The sequence below is a fragment of the Ovis aries genome, chromosome 3, assembly GCF_016772045.2.
Source record: "Ovis aries strain OAR_USU_Benz2616 breed Rambouillet chromosome 3, ARS-UI_Ramb_v3.0, whole genome shotgun sequence".
Lineage (NCBI taxonomy): Eukaryota > Metazoa > Chordata > Mammalia > Artiodactyla > Bovidae > Ovis > Ovis aries.
In genome coordinates, this window is record NC_056056.1 from 134,333,638 (window position 1) to 134,353,503 (window position 19,866).

Here is a 19,866-nt window from a genome sequence, read left to right on the forward strand (position 1 = left end):
ATGCCTTTATATTAATAGCTGACATTTATGAGCCATTTACCATGTGCTCTGCACACTGTTCTGTGTGTTACATCCATGAATGAACTTGTTTGGTCTTCATAACAACCCTACGAAACAGATCCCATTATCATCTCTTACAGAGAAGGAAACTGAGGCCCGGAGAGGTTAAGTAACTTGCTCTAGGCCACTCTGTGGCAGAGCTGGTTCGAACCTGGGCAGCCTACAGAGCCTGCCATCTACCCACTGGGTGATGCAGTCTTCTGCTGTTCTTCATTCACCTTGGGTTGAAGCCCTGCTCCGGGCCAGGTTACAGAGGCTCTTGGTCAGGTAGGGAGTGATGCCTGCGCCAGTGCTGGGTTAGATGCACGGCATGTGGAGCACAGAGGGGCTAGTGACCCAGCAACCCGGGAAGCTTAGCACAGGCTTTCTGTCTCCTGTGCCTCTCAGTCCATGGGTCTGTCTCCGTCTTCTTGCTTCCTAGTCTCCTGACTCTGTCTGTTTCCCCCACCCCCAGGCCCCTGGGGCCCCAGCCCCTATAGGAGGTGTGGGTGGGAGGGGGTGTTTCTCCACCCTGCAGTGATTACACAAGTCCAGATGGCAGGATGCTTGTTGGGTGGGGGGCAGGGGTGGATTGGGGACGGCCAGGAGCCAAGTACCAGCTCCCTTAGAGCCTTCCTCTGCCTCCTCCCACCTTCCCCCTTGGCACCACCAAGTGGCCATCAGCTGAGGGGCCGAGGGGGAGTTGGTGGGGAAACACGGGACTCTATTGTGAAGCAGTAGGACAGATGGACCCCTGGACCGTCTGCTGCCTGCTCCCGACAGACAGCATCTGTGGTGGGGGTGGGGATGGGGAAGCGAGCGAGCGAAGGCAAGAGAGGCGATGGTGTCTATTCTCTGCACTCCTTGCCTATCTGAAGGGACTCTCAAAAGGGCGTCTTATGAGTGCTTCTGAACTACCACCCCACCGATCCCACAGTGGTTCCTAAGGGACACCTCCTTCCCTAAAACCCGGGAGAGCAGATGCCATGGGTATCCGTGTCTGCAAGCCCTGTTGAGACAGTCCTTCTTCAGACTGACGTGGAGACAGAGCCTTCCCATCAGCATCCAGGCCAGTCTGCCTCTCCGAGACCAAGTGAGAGAACAGCCCCAGAGAGCTGAAACTCAAGTTTCTGCCTCTTGCCAGGCAGGGCACTCTGGAGAATCCCAGAGTAAAGGTGGGCCCAGAAGATGCCATTTCTGTCACAGTCATTGCATGATTTCCTCAAATCCCAGAAGTTCAGAGCCGAAAAGGGCCTTGTGATCTGGAGTGGACACCAAGTGAACCAAGCCCTCGTTCCATGGAGGTGGCAACCTGAAGCAGGGAGGGAAATATGGTGGCCCAACAAGCATTAGAACCCACAAGAGCCCAGCCCCCTTGGCTCTGGAGACTATTTAATTCAGCTGCTGGTATCTCCGCCTGAGATCTCAGAGATCCATGCCCGCCTCCTTCTCCCAGTATTCCCAGTTCCTCCAGGGAGGCAATGGGGAGCCCAGGATGCCATACTGTGGGGTGGTGGTGCCCTCTGCTGGCCATGAATCTCTTGGAGAATCTTCAAATCAATCCGGGAAGGGCTGTCCAGCAGGTGCTAGAGCCCCACTTTAAGGACCCCAGCCCAGAGGTCCTCTTCCACCTGAGGACTGTGTTCAGCTGAGACGCCAAGCTCTGCTTTGGTCACGAAGTTCTGGAGTTTCACACCTGTTAGGAAGATGTATTTGTGATCTAAGCCTGGCTGCAGGTGACATTCCTCAGGGAGAAGGCAGACAGCCAGTGGGCTTCTTCTGTGCAGGAATCTGCAGGAGCCAGACAGTACACCGGGCCCACAAAACTTTGCCTTTTTCAATCCTCCACCACTTCCTTCTGAGCCTGAGTCTCTAGTGTAGCGTCTGCTCCCCTCATCCCATCTTCGACAGCTCCTTAAGGCTGGGGATGGGGGTGGGGGACACACTGCACTCTGCAGCCTCATACTATGACACCTCCCCACTCCACTCTCCTCCCCAAGGAAGCCTCCTGGTAAAAGCAAAGCCCTGTTGCTCTGGCTCCGCAGACATCTGCACTCAATCTGTACCTTATTCTCGAGCAAGTCCCAGGCTTTCAGAAGAATTTCCCAGGCTTTGCGTCCTTTGGTTCCAGCTGTCCTGGCTCCTAGCTCTCAGGGTACACAGGGCTTGGTCTGTGTTGGGGGGCACAGATGCAGGGGCTTGGCTAATGGACGAGGCCTAGGTGAGACCCCTTCTTTGAGACAAGCCCTTTCCCAGACACCTAACCATCAACAGTCCCCTGAGTCCTGTCCTCACCCACCTGCTTAAGTTCTCGGCTGCCATCAGGAGATCCAGGCACTCAGGGCAAGAGCTGCAGAAGCCCAGCCCTCTGGTGTCCGAGTCGATGTCAGGGCTCTCCCATGGTGGTTTCATCCCAGGACTGGGGGCCCTCTCTTGGTGTTGCCACTGCTTCTGAGTGGGAGGTGGGAGGGTGAGGGCTGGGGACTCAGCTGGCTGTCTGGGAAGGAATGGGGCTGGGCCCCGGGTGCAGGACGCTGAGGGAGGCCTGGGCAGCTGGTGGGCAGCTGACTGGGCAGGGAGTGGTTGTTTTCCTTAATGGCTCCTATTTCCCAACTGTTTCCACAGGCTAGTGTCTGTGTGTGGCACTGGGGTTCAGGGAGGCCCAGCAGCAGGGGCGGGGGGTTGGGGGCAGGTCTGGGAACTGGAGCAAGGAGGATATGGCAGTTTGTTTGTGTTGGATACAGTGGCCTCTGAGTCTAGTCCCAGTCAGAGGCCAGGGACCATCTTGCCTCCTAGGTGGGATGCCAAGATATTAGTATCTCAGGCTTGGACAGGTTAGACTGGCAGAAGGGAGAAAGGGTCAGCTCTCTAGTTTTCTTTACAGCATCCACTTACCACTTTTAGGACAGAGGGCATGTATTATTTTATCCTGCCTCATTTCAGACAGGTACAGATAGCTAGGAAAGAAAATGACACCTTTCAGGGCCCCGGACTCCCCACATCTCCTCCCTCTTGGTAAACACAGCTGCTCTGGTGGTCCACCCCTGGCTCCTTCTCCGGGGACAGCGCTGCACACCAGGCTAAGATTCTCCTGTAGACTCCGAACTGAAGCTGGCTCCTCCTCACTGTCCGCATCTGACCATGCTCCCAGCCTGTGCGTCCTACCCACTGTCCCTGTCCTCCAGTGTTTCTTGCTCTACCACTCCAGTAACTGCCTTCTCAAGCCAGCACCATGTCCTTCCGCAAACACATCACGTGATTCCACTGCTCAGAACGCGCCAAGGGCTTGGTCCTACATGCGGAACGACAAAGAGGTGTTCACTTATGGGACAACTCCACATAAATATGCTACTGAGAAGAATCTGGAGACCTTGTCGGGACTCAAGAGGGAAAGTGATGGAGACTAGCAGTCTGAGGTGGCTGTCACAGGGAGGTGGTGGCATTGGTGGCCCTCGGGATGCAGTCTTGACTTCTTAGCATATGATAGCTCTAAGAGATTTCCTCTGTGCACCCTGGCTCCCTTGCTCTAGGATATTGAACATTTATGGGTTGTTTTTTAATTACTTACTTTTGGCTGTGCTGGGTCTTCCTTGCTGTGCCTGGCCTTTCTCTAGTTGCAGCCAGCAGGGGTTACTCTTCCTTGAGGTGTGTGGGCTTCTCTTGGTGGGCTTTGTTGCAGAGCACAGGGGCTAGAGCCTGGGCTCAGTAGTTGTGGTGCATAGGCTTAGATGCCCCATGGCATGCGGAATCTTCTGGGACTAGGGATTGAACCTGTGTCCCCTGGACTGGCAGGTGGATTCTTAACCACTGGACCACCAAGGAGGTCCCACTTATAGTTCTTGAATGGTGGTGACACTCTTTTTGACCAAATTTCCTGTCCCCAGTCAGTAGGCCAATGCCAAACCCCAAAGAGATAAGACATCACCTCTCTTGACCCCATCTTCCTGTGTTCCCAGAGTATTATGTGTCTGCCCTTATCATAGCACTACCTCACTCCATTGTAATTACCTATTAACTAGTCCATCCCATCTGGTGGGGGGCCCCTGGAGAGCTGGCTTTCCGTAGGCATCTCACCTGTGCTTCCATGACATGTTACACACGGCTCTGTAGTGGGACTTGCTAAAACCTGCCCTCCTGTTCTCTGTGTAGATCCTCTCCATCTCGAAGGGCAGGGCCCACAGGTGGTTCGCCCTTCTGTTCTGCCTACTGCTTTACACACTAAGGTTGTTGGACAAATGCTTTTACTTAATGAATTTAGAGCCCAGTCCATCCTGTTGTCCCTTAAACTTTCCTATCCCATTATCCTCCATCCTTGACCTCCAAGGACCATTCCCAGGTGGATCCAGAGCTATCTGCCATATTCCTTAAATCTGATCCTGTCTGGCCATGGGATGCCCAACAACTCCTGGGATGTGATGCCAGGGGTTTGGTCAAAGACCAGTCTGGATGTTACTATGAAGTCATGTTTTAGGTGTGATTGACTCATTGGAAAAGACTTTGATGCTGGGAGGGATTGGGGGCAGGAGGAGAAGGGGACGACAGAGGATGAGTTGGTGATGGACAGGGAGGCCTGGCGTGCTGTGATTCATGGGGTCGCAAAGAGTCGGACACGACTGAGCGACTGAACTGAACATTTAAATTAATAGACCTGCAATAAAGTAGGTAACCCTCCATAGGGTGGATGGGCTTTACCTAATCAGTCAAAGGGCTTAAAAGATTGTGGTCCCTTGAGGAAGAAGAAATTTTGCCCCAGACTGTCTTCTTTCCTGGCTCTCTAGCCTGTCACCCTGCTCTGTAGATTTCAGACTTGCCAGCCCCACACTTGTGTGAATCAATTCCTTTAAATATCTATCCATCCATGCTATTAGTTTCATTTCTTTGGTGAACCCTAACAAACCATTCCTGTCTTGATCCAAAGCTTTCCCCAGGCCTTCATTACATGTCCCTCACATGCTCCTGTGTGTCTCTTAAACTTCTCCTATTCTACACCTCACTTTGTTTTGGTTGTATTCAGCATTTTCTCCAGACTGTAGATCAGAAGACATGGTCTGGTGACAGGATGGCAGGAACAGAAATTTTAAATGTGGGCAACAAAACCCCCAGTCATACAACATTCAAATGAATTCCGGTCTGTCTCATGGGCCTTACAAAGGTGAAATGTTAGTAACCTTCAAGGGCACATGAAGAGGTCCCAGTGTGGTTGCCTTTCTGATTTTCAAAATGATACAAGTTGAATGTGCAGTTCTTAGCCTAGTGGATTTGGGGTCCATAGGGCAAGATGACTCACTGCTGATTGATTAGCTTTTGAACTGGGATGAGGTCCACTATAGGCCACTTCACCTTTCCTTTCGACAAACACAAGAATGCCTTGCTACTTCCGCAAGGTGCTTGCACCTTTGCTGTTATTTTGTCCATTAAATTCTGGCCAGGATGCAAGGAAAATTTAGTTAGCGGCTGATTTGGGTTACTGGGATGCATGCCAAACTTAAAAGCCAACTTGTATAGGATAGTTGCTTGATTTTCTCCAGCCCAACAGTCTCAGATGACAGGACAATAGAAAACTCTGGGTAACAAATCAGAATTTCAAAATATTGAGAGGCTGGACCTATTGGCAGATTCTACGGTAAAATTTATGGGGTATACACATAACATCCTGCACTTGAGTTCAAAAATACCGATTTCTCACATACAGGATGGAGGAAGGGGGCTGGATTTTACTCAATCCGTGACATGAAGTGCAGTCCTGGGATGTGACCTGGTGTCAGGCAGTCTGGGATTCTCATCCATCTATGCTGTCAATGTCCGGGTGGAGTGCTACGTGCCCTCCACGGCCCCAGGCAGGTTCTCAGCGAGCAGCCAGCGTGGGGGAAGGACATGGCGTCATGGAGACAGGATGTGCTGAGGCTGAGGGGCTGCAGGCTCTGGCCAGGCACCGTGGACCTGAGGTCTTTTCCACCCCTGTGAGCTACGTGCGTGGGCAATTTGTCTTCTCTAACCGTCAGTTCCCTAATCCACAGAGGATAACGACCACCTCATGCTGTTTGAGGATGAAAGCAGTTCATGTACGTAAGGCCAATTTTGGCACACTGCCTAGCACACAGTAACTAAGTATTTGCTGAATACTAATGGAAGAAGCTCTAAGCTTTGCAAGATTCATGATAACGTAACAGCTGCCTTCAAGTATTTTAAGGGACCTTAAATGGAAAGGAGAATTAGTGCTCTGAACCATCTGCGGAGAGAACTCACAGGGAGGCTGCCCAGTCCTATGTAAGGAAGAGCTGTCCACTGAGCAGATGGCCAGCAGGTGGAGGCTGTGGTCCTGAGTGTCACGGCATGAGGCTACGGCCACTTGGCAGGGATGCTGTGGGGGAGTCAAGCACGTGATGGGCGGTGGACCTCTGGAGTCCCGTCTAAACTTGAGATTCTACGATTCTAGACTTTTTCTCTTGGGTTCCTTGGCCTAGAGATTTTTAAAGACATTCACAGCCACCCATACACTGAAGATTCCAGAGTAACCACTGTACATTCCCATTTCAAAGTCCCCTAACCCATCCCCAAATTCACATTTCTACTCCAAGTCAGGAGTTCAGTTCAGTTCAGTCGCTCAGCCGTGTCCGACTCTTTGCGACCCCGTGAATCACAGCACGCCAGGCCTCCCTGTCCATCACCAACTCCCGGAGTTCACTCAGACTCACATCCATCGAGTCAGTGATGCCATCCAGCCATCTCATCTTCTGTCATCCCCTTTCCCTCCTGCCCCCAATCCCTCCCAGCATGAGTCTTTTCCAATGAGTCAAGTGGGGAAGCGAAAACTGAGGAGGGCTGAGGCTGCTGTTGAGACTAGGTGGCTTGTGACTTACCAGGATCAAGACCCTCTTTTATATAAAGAGAAAACTGCTAAAAGACAAATACAGACAAAGCCCAAGAGAAGGTGTTGAGTTTGTCCTCCACTCCCTCTGCAGGCCAGGCCCTCCCTCTATGAAATGCGGAGGAATAGCCTCAGGAAGACCCCCTGATGCTCCAATCAGGCCCTCTTCTGCCCTGCACTGCTGCAGCAGATGTTAATGAGCATCATACCCTGGCAGGTGGGAGGGGACGCCTGAAACAGCTGCCCAACTCCCCTGACGAAGGCTGGGCAGCCAGTCGGCCTACAGATGTAAAACAGATGGCACCAGCGAGGCTCTGTGAATAAAACTTTAATAATGTACAGCAGAAATTGGACAGGCTCATTCTTATATTAAAACAAAAGATTTCCTATATTACAACTTATTTACATTTGCATACTGAAGAGGTAAAGTGTCTAAGTGGCTATTTTACAGTCCATTCTAATAAAATGTACAAAAACAAACAGAAGTACCGAGAATGCCGTTCGGGGGCCTTGATGGCAACGTAAGAACGGGCTTGGACTTGGTCTGTGAATCCAAAATCCAGAGGTGCAGGTAGCCCTATGGATCAGGGTTAGCCTCAGGGAGCCAAAACCACAGCTTTAGTTTCTCCCCAACTCTCTAACTCCTAACTCTTGGGTTAAGAGTGGCGGCAGTGGGGCTGGGAGCATCCCCCCAAAACTGCTCAGTCTTCCCCGGAGGTGGAGGAGGAGTGTGTTGTGAGGACAGCTGGGCCACCTGGGGAGTGGGCTAGTGGCTTGGGAGTCCCTGGGTCGAGGAGTGTCGGCAGATCCCAGAGGCTGGTTGAGGCAGGGAGTGAGGAGTCTGAGTTCCATCAGCTCCCATAACCCGCCAAGCTCTGCCAGAGGGCAGACAACAAGGGGGAAGTGCATCAGCAGGGGTAGGGAGAGAAGATCCCCCTAATGACACAATTGGTATTTAAGGGAAATTAGTCAGTAGCCAGTAAATTGGCCCAAAGGGTGAGGGGAAGATCTCCTTTAACACAAGGAAAGCACTACACCGGGAAAATAAATAGGAAGGCCAGGGCACTGGGGAGACGGATGGGAGTGGGGAGAGGGCTCCCCCCCTCCTCCACAAGCTTTGGCAGAGAATCGCTGGGCTAGAGGCAGGGATGCGCTGAGGCTGCACACACACTGTGCCTCCCCTGGGGGGCAGGAAGGGGGCTCTGGATGAACGCAGTGAAGGGGGGTTTCACTGCCCACCACCGGCCTCTTTGGTGGAGGACAGGGGGGCATCCTCGCCTCCTTAGTGGTCTTGTATAAGAGCAGTCGCTCCAGGCTCAAAAGGCTCAGAACCAACTATGAAAACTTCTGGTCTCAAGATAGGCACCCCCCTGACTTGACTGAGTCCCACCGTCAGTGCTCCAAGAGCAGGACCCAAGCCTATCTTGTTCACAGCTGCACTTCCCAGCACCCAGCATGGGGCCTGGCACCCAGCTGGCACTCAGCGAGTGTCTGCTGAGTGAGTGCCTGGATGAGAAGGTGCAACCTGTGGGCGACGCACAAAAAGCTAGAGTCCCAGTGCAAAACCCACTTTGGGTGGGACTGGGCAGGGAGGCAGGACCCCAGCGAGACCAACCCCCAGGGCAGAGGAGCTCTCGCAGCTGGGTCGGAGGGGGCGGGGAGCAGGCTCAGGTACAAGGACAGATATTTCCAGTGTGATTGAGCTGTGTGCGTCTGATTGAAGCATTTTGTGTGTGTGTGGTTGTTTTCATAGGGATTTCCTTAAAAACAAATGGATTGAGAGGTAATTATCACATAGAGATGGTTTTCCTTTTATAAAAACTTAACAGTATTTAAAAAAAGTTAAAATCCAGACCCTCCCAATAAAATTAAAAAAAAAAAAAAAGAAAGAAAGAAAGAAAACCAAACCACTCCAGTTAAGTTATGGCTTCAAAGTTATTATATACCTAAGATATGCTGACCGAACCACCACCCACAACCGTGCTTCTAGACGTCGTTAAATACTACACTCAGGTTAAATAACAGGTTCAGCTCAGGCTGTTCCCTTTAGTAAAGCCCCTGAAGTGGATGCAAGTCTCACATCTTCCCTCCACCATGATTGGATAACCCAGTAAAAGACCCATGCAGATGCCTCCCTCCCCACCAGCCTCCCCCCCCAGTCCTCATCCCCACTTCCCTTCCCCGCCCTAAACCCACCACCACCGAAAATACACACTGCTGTCTCCAGAATCTGGGATATGAAAGACAGATGTGACATTCCAGTCTGAGTCTCCCCAGGTCTGGGCTGCAAATTCCTCGGCCCCTCCTTGCCGCCGCCGAGGATGCTGCCCTTAGGCTGGCTCGTTTCCCACGGTGGCTGCTGACCACAATACCCCAGGTTTCCGCCGAGATTCCTGCCCTGCCCATCCCACCCTCTTCCCTCACATTTGGACCCAAAAGCCTCGCCTGGCACGGACAACTGGGCCAGCTTTGGTTCCACAGTCTGAAGTGGAGAAGGAGGGCAGGCGACACATGGGCAGGCGGCACAGCCTGCTGGGGAGGGGGTACCACTGTGGAGTGGGGGCTTTGGAAGGAGGGGTGGGGAGGGAGCCCCCCGGGAGGGGCGCCAGGGAAACTAGACGCGGCTCACTACTGAACAGAGGCGCCGGCACGCAGAGACGGCATGACGACCACAGCCCCGACCTGCACATGCACGAGAAGCTCAAGCAGGCAAGTGTGCACCCACAGACACACACGTACACACACACACGTGTAAGGGCGTGGCACAGACCAGGCACAACAGGGACGCACCTCGGCACATGCACACACGGCTGGACAGACAGGCACCAGCAGTCCCTCCACCTGGAGCTGCCAGGAGGGGCCATCCTTCTGGTTCCCGGGGCCGCTCGCTGCACTGGGTTGGTCCCGGGGTAAAGCCCTCAGTGCTGCTCAGCACGGGGCCACGCTCAGCTCCTCCCTGGCCGCTTGTCGCCACACCAGGCTCCTCGCCGGGGGCACCGGGCTTTGTGGGACATCCCACGACAGCCGGTCCGGGTCGCGGCATTGAGTTCTCCATGCCATTCGCTCTCAGAGGCTCCATGCCACTAGGAGGTAAATATCAAAGGTGTCTGTGTCTCAAACCCATCGTGGGAGTGAGCGAGTCTCCCGGGCTCTGTCCCTCTGTGGGCCAAACTCCTGGCCACAGAGGGCTGGGCAGAAACGAGAGGTAGGCCTCCATCTGATGCTCGACACGGCCGCTCGGCTGTAGGTCCCGTGGCCTGGCGGCTGTGGGAAGGGCGGCTAGATCTTCACGTCCTCCTGCACACTGAGCTGGGAGAGGGTCTTCTTGATGCGCAGCGCAGTCAGGCGGGCGGCGCCGTTGGCGTACCAGCACTCCCGCATCATCTTCCCCATCACCCGTAGCGCCTGCACAGAAACGGTGTCACTGGGGCCTGCCCTGCTGTTGCCTGCCTGATCCCCCACCTGCCCTCCTTCTGACCCTGGGGAAACGCCCGCGAGCCCCATTCCCCCTAGGGCTCGCCAGTCCTTGAGGGACAGTCTGGGGAGGGGCCTTCTCCGCAAGCACAGTCCGCCATTCCCCCAAGTCTGGGTGATCTTGCGAGCAAGACCGGCCACAGCCTGTGATCTGAAAACCACTCCTGGAACGTCTGAGTATCCATGCTTATGATTGTTTACTGATGGCTTTCTCAAAGGAGCACGTGAACCAGGCACAGCAGGGACACCCCCAGCAGGCGCACGTGCGCAGTGGTGACCCCACGTTCACCCGCAGAGACACCGTGGAGGAGGAAGGGGAGGAGGCAGCCCCCGAAAGATGGTCTTGACTGTCGGAGGCAGCAGTTTGCAGCCAGGGCCTGGATGACACAGGCAGCCACGGCGGACAGGTGAGGGGTGGATCTGGAGAGTCATGGGTGGAGGCTACAGAGCTCCCTGACTGCTGTCCCAGGCCAGTGTTTTTGATGCCTTTCAGCAGTGGGACCTGTTTTCCCATGCAGAGTCCCAACCCACGAAGAGCCCTGACTGAAGACGGAGTGTGGGGGGCAGCTAGAGACTGGCTCTCTGCTTCCCTCACCCTCTGAAGTGAACAGGCCCTGAGGGTCCAAGGAATACTTTGGAAAATGCTGCTCTGTCATGCAAAGAGGAGGCACCACTGAAATGCGCACTGACTCTGGTCCTCAGTGCAGAGCTGCCCTCTAGTGGTGACACGCCTTAAAGCAGAGCCACCAGTGACAAGGGGGCCCAGGAGCACTAGCTAAGCAAATCCCGCGCCCCCAAAGACTCTAGCCCCCCGCAACTCCAGGTTTATTAGCAATCTAGATCATAAATTTGTCCTCGCATCTATCATTTCCACCGAATGTCGTCCCCTTCCCACTTCATCCACCACTAACCCCAAATCCAAACCCTCTGCACCCTCCTCGCTTCTGAGTTTTCAGAAAGCCACCTTCCTCAGACCTGTTTTCTCACTGGGTCCACCTCTCATCTGCTGACCCTCTGCGGATGATGCTTCTGAACTCTCCCATAGAGCTCAGCTCATCCACTATGGCTCCAAAGCCGTTTTTCTAGCTGGACAAGTCTAACAGCCCCACTCAGACTTTGTTTTGTCTCTGATCTGTGTCTTGGGACCAAGTCTTCTTCTAGGTTCCAAAGGGGACCCTACAGTGTCCAGGACAATGGCTTAGTATACAACAGCATGTAACAGTAATATAATAACTATTATTACACAGGTAGTAGCCCTGGGGTTGGCCCCATTTCTGGGAAACCCTTCTCTAAGGTAGAGAAATAGGGCAGATAGAAAAGCACAGGAGATAGGGCAGCATCCTACCTCGTAACTCTGCCACCAGTTGGGGATGTTGGGACGGAGCTTCTGGTCACATACAACCTTCCGCATCTCCTCAATGGAAGGGTCAGAGGGCACTAGGTCATAATATGGCAGCTGATATTCTTCATGGACTCCTAGGAGAAAAGAAAATATCCACCAGAGTTATCAAAAGAAGGAAGGGATTACTCAAAAGCCAGTGACAAGACTCACGTCATGATCAGTAAACCCGGCCTCCCACTAAGAGGAACTAGGGCTCCTTGGAGAGCTTGGTCAACGCTAGGTATGGGACAAGAGACACACAGGATTAGCCAGGAACATCTTTTCCATAACAAAAAGCAAGGAAACTATCAAAGACTACTAAGGTCATGTCAAAAAGTACCACCTTGAAAAGCTCCCAACTGGCCAAAGATGAGAATATTTAAGCAATAGTAAGACTTATAACATCAATGGAAACAAATATTTTAGATCATCAGTTCATGAGGACACTAAGAAGAAACAAACAAAAACTTCAGTCACCTTTGTGGGATGATAGAGAATAAATTCATTATTTTGAAAAATGGTAAATAAATGGAAAGAATCAAGTGTTTTTCCTGCCTTTCCTTTTCAAATTAAACACCTTTGTAACCAAAGAGACAATAAGGGGAAGTTTCTCTTTAATTAAAAATCTAGCTAATATGAGAAGTTTGACAGAATTGGAATGCTGGCACTTTTCAACCTCTGATAAATCTGGATTTGGACAATGATCGACGATGGCTGTTATCACAAAAAGAGAAATAACCACCATTATATGCGCCTTTAAAGGAAGGATTTGGCGGGGGGGAATGATTCTAGTCTTTAGATGTAATTCCCATAGGAAATTCACAGAAACGGTCGAATGTGTAAACTCCATGAAGAAGCAATCAGGAAAATCTACATAGGAAAATCTTACAGGATAAAGGACCTGGATTCTCCAACTTTTAAAACTGCAGAAGAAAAAAAAAAAAACAAATGGAATGGTAAGCTGTACATCATAAGAGACTTAAGAGGTATACCAATCAATTGCAGTGGATAGACATTTATCACGGAGAAGGCAATGGCACCCCACTCCAGTACTCTTCCCTGGAAAATCCCATGGACAGAGGAGCCTGGTAGGCTGCAGTCCATGGGGTCGCTAAGAGTCGGACACGACTGAGAGACTTCACTTTCACTTTCATGCATCAGAGAAGGAAATGGCAACCCATTCGAGTGTTCTTGCCTGGAGAATCCCAGGGACGGGGGGAGCCTGGTGGGCTGCCATCTATGGGGTCGCACAGAGTCGGCCAGGACTGAAGCGACTTAGCAGCAGCAGCAGCAGCAGACATTTATCAAGCTGCTTTTAAAACAATTAGGAGACAACTGAGGAACTCTCAACACTAACTAATGTTAAATGATATTAAGAACTACTGGGACTTCCCCTGTGGTCCAGTGGTTAAGAATCTGTCCTGCAATGCAGGGGATCTGGGTGCGATCCCTGGTGGGGGAACTAAGATCCCAGATGCCTTGAAGTAACTAAGCCCGTGAGCCACAATTAGAGAGTCTGAGCACAAGGAAAGATCCCGCATGACGCAATGAAGACCCTGGGTGCCACGACTAAGACCTGACACAGCCCAATTAATTAACTAACTGAAAGAGAAATAGCCAGTAAATGCACCAAAATAGCTAAAAATTTTTTTTAAAGAATTATTGTTGATTTTTACAGTGTAATAACAGTTTTGAAGTTTTTTACCTTCTACAGCTACGAATGGAAATATTTTCCATAATAAAAAGTTATTAGTATTTTCAAAAATCAAATGTAACTTTCTCATCCCTTTTTTCAAGAAAAATTCTACTGTCCTGAGCTGATGGGACAGATTTTTAAATGGAGTCTGACTTGGTAATTAGCTAAGATGCAGTTAGCTTCATCTCTGGCCTCAGTCTGCCAAGGTCCGAATCCTAGTTTATCAGCAGTGTGACTCTGGACAAATTACCTAACCTGTGACTCATACTCTTCATCTGCAAAATGGTGACAATTAACAGTACCCACTTCATAGGTTTGAAGAAAAGATTAAGTGAGTTTATACATAGCAAGTGGTGAACAACTCTTAGTACAATTATTATATACTTAACCCCAATTTCTGGATGGTATGGAGAAAGAAAAATTTAACTTGTTCACAGTTTAAAATCTGTGTGGCTAGATATATCCTGATCTGTTTTATTTGTATATCACAATCAAAATTTAAGATGTACAATACCTAGACGCCTCCCTATGATTCGGACCTTACCAAACATATCACAGAAGGAAAAAGGCAGTACAACACAGAAAAGGGCTCTGCTGGAACACCCACCAGTTCTTTTTCATTAATTTAATTCACTTCCACTGATCTGGAATCTCTTACATCAAAGATAAATGGCTGAGGGCAGGCTTCTAGTGGCTCTTGAACTTGATCACGTGACAGAATACTTGAAAGTCACCGTAAAATTCTAACATACTAAGTTGATGATAAAAAGTGTTTTCTGCCAAATCCGATACTGCTTTTCACTGGGTTCTGACATGGTCAAGCAGTTGCAAATGCCAAAAGATTTAAGAAAATATTGCAGAAGAAAAAATTCTATGTGTTAATAAGCTTTCTCCTATGAATTGAGAAATCACCATTATCAATAAAACCCCACGTTCCCCAGGTATGTGGCTTGAGAGCCAGTGTGTCAGAATACCCTGCCTTCTGTGTGAAGGAGACCCCCTGCATTAGTCCTGTGCTATTCCTGCCCAGGGCTTTCCCAACCTCAACAGACCACTAAAGACAGTGTGTTTAAAAAAAAAAAAAGCCAAGCGAGCCTCTGGGATGGTCACCACAACATAAAACAAGAGTAAACACACTCTTAGCCACTGCTGCTCCCAGGTCGCCTCCCTCCTCCTGGATGAGAATCCTACGTGTGACGCGCGCTAACATGAGGCATCCGACAAGCTGTGTAAAGAAAGGAGGCTGCAGTCAAAACCCAGGCTCTCAGGTGGCCCGGCACTCTGGACTGGGAGGTAGGAGCAGGGAAGGCAGGAAGAACGGTACCTCCAGAGTTGCATCTTCGAGCAATCTCCCAGTACACAAGACCGAGGGCATAGATATCAGCACATTTAAAGGAGTCAAAGTGCTTCATGTTGATGGTTTCATCAAGTACTTCAGGGGCCATGTATCTGCAACAGCAAAGGAAACGTGGTCATGCATGGAAAACAATGACTTCTTTTCCGACTCAAAGCACTGGTTCAAGGGCCCCCTGAAGGTGGGAAAGCCACCACCCAAGACTGGCCCCTGGGGAGGAGGAAGTGATGGATTCTTCTCACTGCAAACTCCCATGTTTCGCATTCATTCATTGCTTTTTTCTAAGTTTTTGCCAAGCTGCATGGCATGTGGGGTCTTAGTTCCCCAATCAGGGATCAAACCTGTGCCACCTGCAATGAGGGGCAGATTCGCTGGACCAGTAGGGGAGTCCCTGTCCCTTAGTTCTTTTTCTAAATATTCAGTTACTTATTAGGTTATGCTGGGTCTTGGTTGAGGCACACAGGATCTCTGATCTTTGTTGTGGCATGCAAACTCTTAGTTGTGGCACGTGGGATCTAGCTCCCCGACCAGGGATCAAACCTGGGCCCCCTGCAGGGAATGTGGAGTCTTAGCCCCAGGACCACCAGGGAAGTCCTTGTCCCTTATTTCTTACTTTCCTTTTCTATGAAGCAGGAGGGAGGCCCAGTCCTGATGGTGGCCCCTTATTTTCTACGCTGGAGCACCTCTGTTCTTGCTAGATGAAACTGCTCTCTACAGCCCAAGCAAAACATGCGCTCTGCCTCCTCAGGGGTCCTGCACAGGCCACCCCTTCAGACTGCACTCTCCCTTCCCACTAGCCAAGCCTGGCGCCTGGCCCCCTTCCAAACCTTGCTCCAAGCTCCCTTTCTCCGCTGCCTCGCCTGCCCAACGCACCGGTGCCTGTGGGCATATGGTCCTATGGAGGTATGCTGCCGGCACTTGCAAGTGCTCCATGCAACCTGTGTGGCTTTCCAGTGTGGGGGCAGGAGTTCAGTGCAACCGCCAGCTGTCTGAGACCACACTCCTTCTCCCGCGCACATGGGCAAGGGCACACATGGGCTACTCAGTACAAGTGTCGGGCAAGGGCATAGGCCCTGGGCCTTCCTACCGTTTAGTTCCCACCCTCTGGTTAGGGGCAATGTCAATGGTGTCCGTGACTGCATCGTGACGGACAGCCAGACCCAGGTCTGCAATGGCGCACATGCCATTTTTCTTCACCAGGATGTTCTTTGACTTTAAGTCTCGATGAGCAATTCCAGGTTTCCCTGGTGGAGGAGAAAAACAAGGATCTTTAGAGAAAGATGGCATGAGCATTTAAAGCATAGTCTCTGCAGCTGGATATGTGGGTTTCAGTTCTGGTTTTGCCCCCCACTAACCCAGTAACCCTGTAAATGCAACTTAATCTGTCTATACACTGGTCGTCTCATCCATAAAATGAGAGTAAACGCCAGTGTGTGCATGCACACCGAGTTGCTTCAGTCGTGTCAGATTCTTTGGGACACTATGGACTGCAGCCCACCAGGCTCCTCTATCCATGGGATTCTCCAGGCAAGCATACTGGAGTGGGCTGCCATGCCTTCCTTCATGCCGACCCGGGGATTGAACCCACGTCTCTGATGTCTCCTGCATTGGCAGGCAGGTTCTTACCACTAGCACCACCTGGGAAGCCCAAACACCAGTACTTCACGGGAATGTTGTGAAAGTTACATGTATTAATGTAGGTGAGTCAAGCGCTTAGAAGGGCGTGAGGATTAGCTAACATTACTTTATGAATGCTATCGCTGCTCACCTTCCCTGAACTCATATACTCCTGTACAGAATAGTTGGGACTTGAGAAAAAGCTGCTGCACTGGCTAGGTTCTCAGAACCAAACAGGGGAGGTAAGAACCACTACTTTCTCTGCAGAGTCTAGGGACAGTGTCAAACTCTCCCGGCTGGTTTCTGATCACAGACAGAAGGAGCTCCTGCCCAACTGACCATGCACCAGGAAGCAACGTGCCACCTGCCAAGACCTGGGAGCTCCCAGAAGGCTGATGCCAGTCAACAAGCAGGGACTCCCGAGGCAGTGTTCCTCCAGGAGAATCCTCCCAGATAGTAGAGCCCAGTGTCCAACCATCCAGCTGACCCAACGATGAGCGCGTGCAGTCACTAAACTGAATCTCGGCACACTGGTTCAACCCACCTTTTCAGTCTCGTCATTTACCTGTGAACTGTGGGTGTCTGAGACGATCTCTCAGTTAACACCAGTTCCCCAACCAACAACCACACCAGGACACGGGGAACAAACAGCCAACATTTCCCACAGGACTCCCTCAGGAAGCTCTAAAGGCAGAGGCACCTCTCGTTCTTGCTCAAGTGAAGCTCAAACCCCTCTCCCGTAGACCAGACCCCCACTCCTGAGGCCCAGCCCCAGCCTGCTCAGTGCACAGGAATCCCAGGAGCTCGGCGGGGACGGGACGGCCGCCCAGCAGGCCCGCTCACCTTGGGTGCCCACGATCTCCATGTGCAGGTGTGCCAGCCCGCTGGCGGCCGACAAGGCCAGCTTGATCATGCCCTCGATGGTCACCGTGTACCGGTTCAGATAGTCAAACAGGGAGCCGTGCTCGTGATAGTCCGACACGAGCCACAGCTGTGTCCAGGTGCCGTTATCTGCGGAGGACCACAGAGGAGTTCCAGAAAAGGCACAACCACCAGCAAAAAGGGCAAGGGTGGCGAGGAAGAGTGTATGTGCCACACACACCCCCCGTGACCCCCAAGTCCCTGCTCCTCACCCCCACACCTCTGCGGCCCCTCGGTGCCCTTGCCATCTACAGCCGCCCACAGCTTTGGGCTCCAGGAAGAGAAGAGGAACAGCTTTTCTTACTTAGACGTGCTCCCTTCCGGCAGGGGGCTGTAGGATTCTGAACCACACCTCCCCTATTCCAGATGTGAAATGTGAGGCCTTCAGAAGAAGAGGGAGCACGTGCTTAGGGGGAGTAACAGGGGCATCTGTTTCTTTTGCTTCTGATCCTGACAAGACCTGCTCATCAAAACCATGACTGGCTGTGTCCTCCCCATCAAGGAGGAAGGCTTCGCAGGCCCTCCGCTGCGCTCTAAGACCCTTCGAGCACAGCCCAGCCCCAGCGCCGGGCCCATCTGCAGCGCTTCTCTGAAGCCCACTGCTCTTACCAGGCTATGAGCTCTCCATGAGAGGAGGAAAGAGCTCCTTTGTGCATTACTGTGTTCTGGGCCAAAAATGCTTTTCAATACATGAAGAGGACACTTTCCAAGGATTCCAGAGAGGAATCGAATCTTATCATCTTAGCCTCGGAAGAGCAACGGGAGGCAGTGAGCACACACTTTCATCCAAGGGGCTGGGGGTGTGCAGTGTCCAGGGGAAGGCGGGTAGGGGGGGTAGGGAGGGAGAGAAAGGAAAACCAAAGCTGGTCATCTAATGAGCTTGTGCTACTGTCAATATGAAGACTGGAAATTGGATTGAGATCTCCCAAATTCCAGGCTGGCCCTAGTTCTAGGGTCTTACACTAAACATATCATGTTAAAAAGACAAGAACAAAGGAGCCTGCTCTTTCTCCTCCCCTGGCCTTGATGTGGGTTTCAACAGCCAGATCCTACTCACACGAGCTGCCAGAATCAATACAGGGAGTGGTTCCCGGGAAGGCACCAACCTTTGCTTCTCTGATTACGAGCAAGGGGTCCATCAAACACACCCCTGAGGTCCAGAGGACCCTGCTTATACGTTAAAAGGGAAGACGTCTTTTTGAGCCTTTAAAATACATGTCAGATTTAAACTAATCATCAAAAGGTAAATGTTTTAAAAAGCACCAAGCTTACTCAGAATGAGCAAGGAATTCTCCCTTCCCTTGTGTGAGAGGTCAAGGCTCTTCATTCAGCCTGGGGGCAGCTGAGGCCTCTACAACCCCCACAGCAATGTGAGAAGCAAGCAGCCTGCTGTTGATTTAGGACAGAAAAACAAACACTTAGCATCTTCCGTAGCCTCTGCCAGCAGCGACTTCTAAAATTGCTGGACCACGGAGCGAACGAACCGTGTCCTGACTGCCAGAGACACTTCTAAAATGCAGACACCACCACCCACGGTCTTTCTGTCTTAAGTGCGCTGCCTGCCCAGGTGCCAGCTGTCCTCTCCTCCTGGGCACTGTACAGGCAGGAACTGTGCCTTGGTCTTATGTGTGACGACCCCAGGACCACACAGTAGCCAATGAATATTACTGAGTCAATGAATGAAATGTCAATTACTACCCTCTCTCTAAAATAAAATACAATCCTCTCAAAATGGCTCTCCATAACCTGGCCTCCGCCACCTTTCCACCCATGTCTCTGGCTGGAATGTTCTCAGTCACCTGCAGTTTCCCAAAGACATTACCTCTCTGCACATGTTTGGACTTCTCTTTTCATTGGTTTTTCTTTCTGACCAACTCCCTGCCACCTCTGCCTCAATCAAGCCCAGGTATGATCTCCATGACCCCCATCTCACCCCCATTTTGCACTCACCAGAATATCTGTTGTTTGATTACTTCCTATAATCAACCATTAGTTTACTTTTCTCTTTTGCCAGTCTGTGAGGCTCTTAAAAAGGAGTACATGCCTGGGCACATGCGAGAGACTCAAAAAACTAGAGCAAAACCAGCAGAGGAGGGAGGAGGAAACAAGGAACCTCAGATACAAGCAGATCAAAAGCTGAGCCTGAAGGCCGCGGTGGGGCAGCGCGGAGAGGCAGGCTGTGCCTCTGGGGCGCCTGCTCCACTGCAACGATGTGCGTGATGCTGCTCTGCCAAGGAGTGTGGGCCACAGGCTTTCCTGGGGCTGTCCTTTCCTTGCAGGGGTTGAAGCTTCCCTTCTTCCTTCCAGTTGTTTTCAACGTTAAGTTTACTGAAGCTCCTCTAGGGATTACCCTGGAGGTGGGTTTGGGGGTATCACAGAAGGGAGAGTGAGCAGGTAGGATGAGGGCTTATTTACCTGGTTAATAACTGCTTGTTTACTGGCTTAATAACCTGGATTTCAGTACAAGCTTTTCGTAGAAGCAAAGTTTGAAAACCACTGCCTTACTCTTATTCTCG

At 51.3% G+C, this 19,866-nt stretch overlaps 1 protein-coding gene across 1 annotated transcript in view; it reads right to left on the reverse strand.

Moving 5' to 3' along the window:
* Window positions 1–7,219: 7,219 nt before the first annotated feature.
* Window positions 7,220–19,866, reverse strand: part of ACVR1B (activin A receptor type 1B) — a 34,116-nt gene continuing 21,469 nt past the window's right edge. Inside the window, exons 5-9 of the mRNA XM_027967297.3 lie at window positions 17,273–17,440; window positions 15,900–16,056; window positions 14,783–14,907; window positions 11,727–11,857; window positions 7,220–10,312 (exon numbers count right to left, since the gene is read on the reverse strand). Of these exons, the coding sequence (XP_027823098.1) occupies window positions 10,187–10,312; window positions 11,727–11,857; window positions 14,783–14,907; window positions 15,900–16,056; window positions 17,273–17,440 (707 nt within the window). The 3' untranslated portion in view covers window positions 7,220–10,186. The remainder of the gene's footprint in view (window positions 10,313–11,726; window positions 11,858–14,782; window positions 14,908–15,899; window positions 16,057–17,272; window positions 17,441–19,866) is intronic.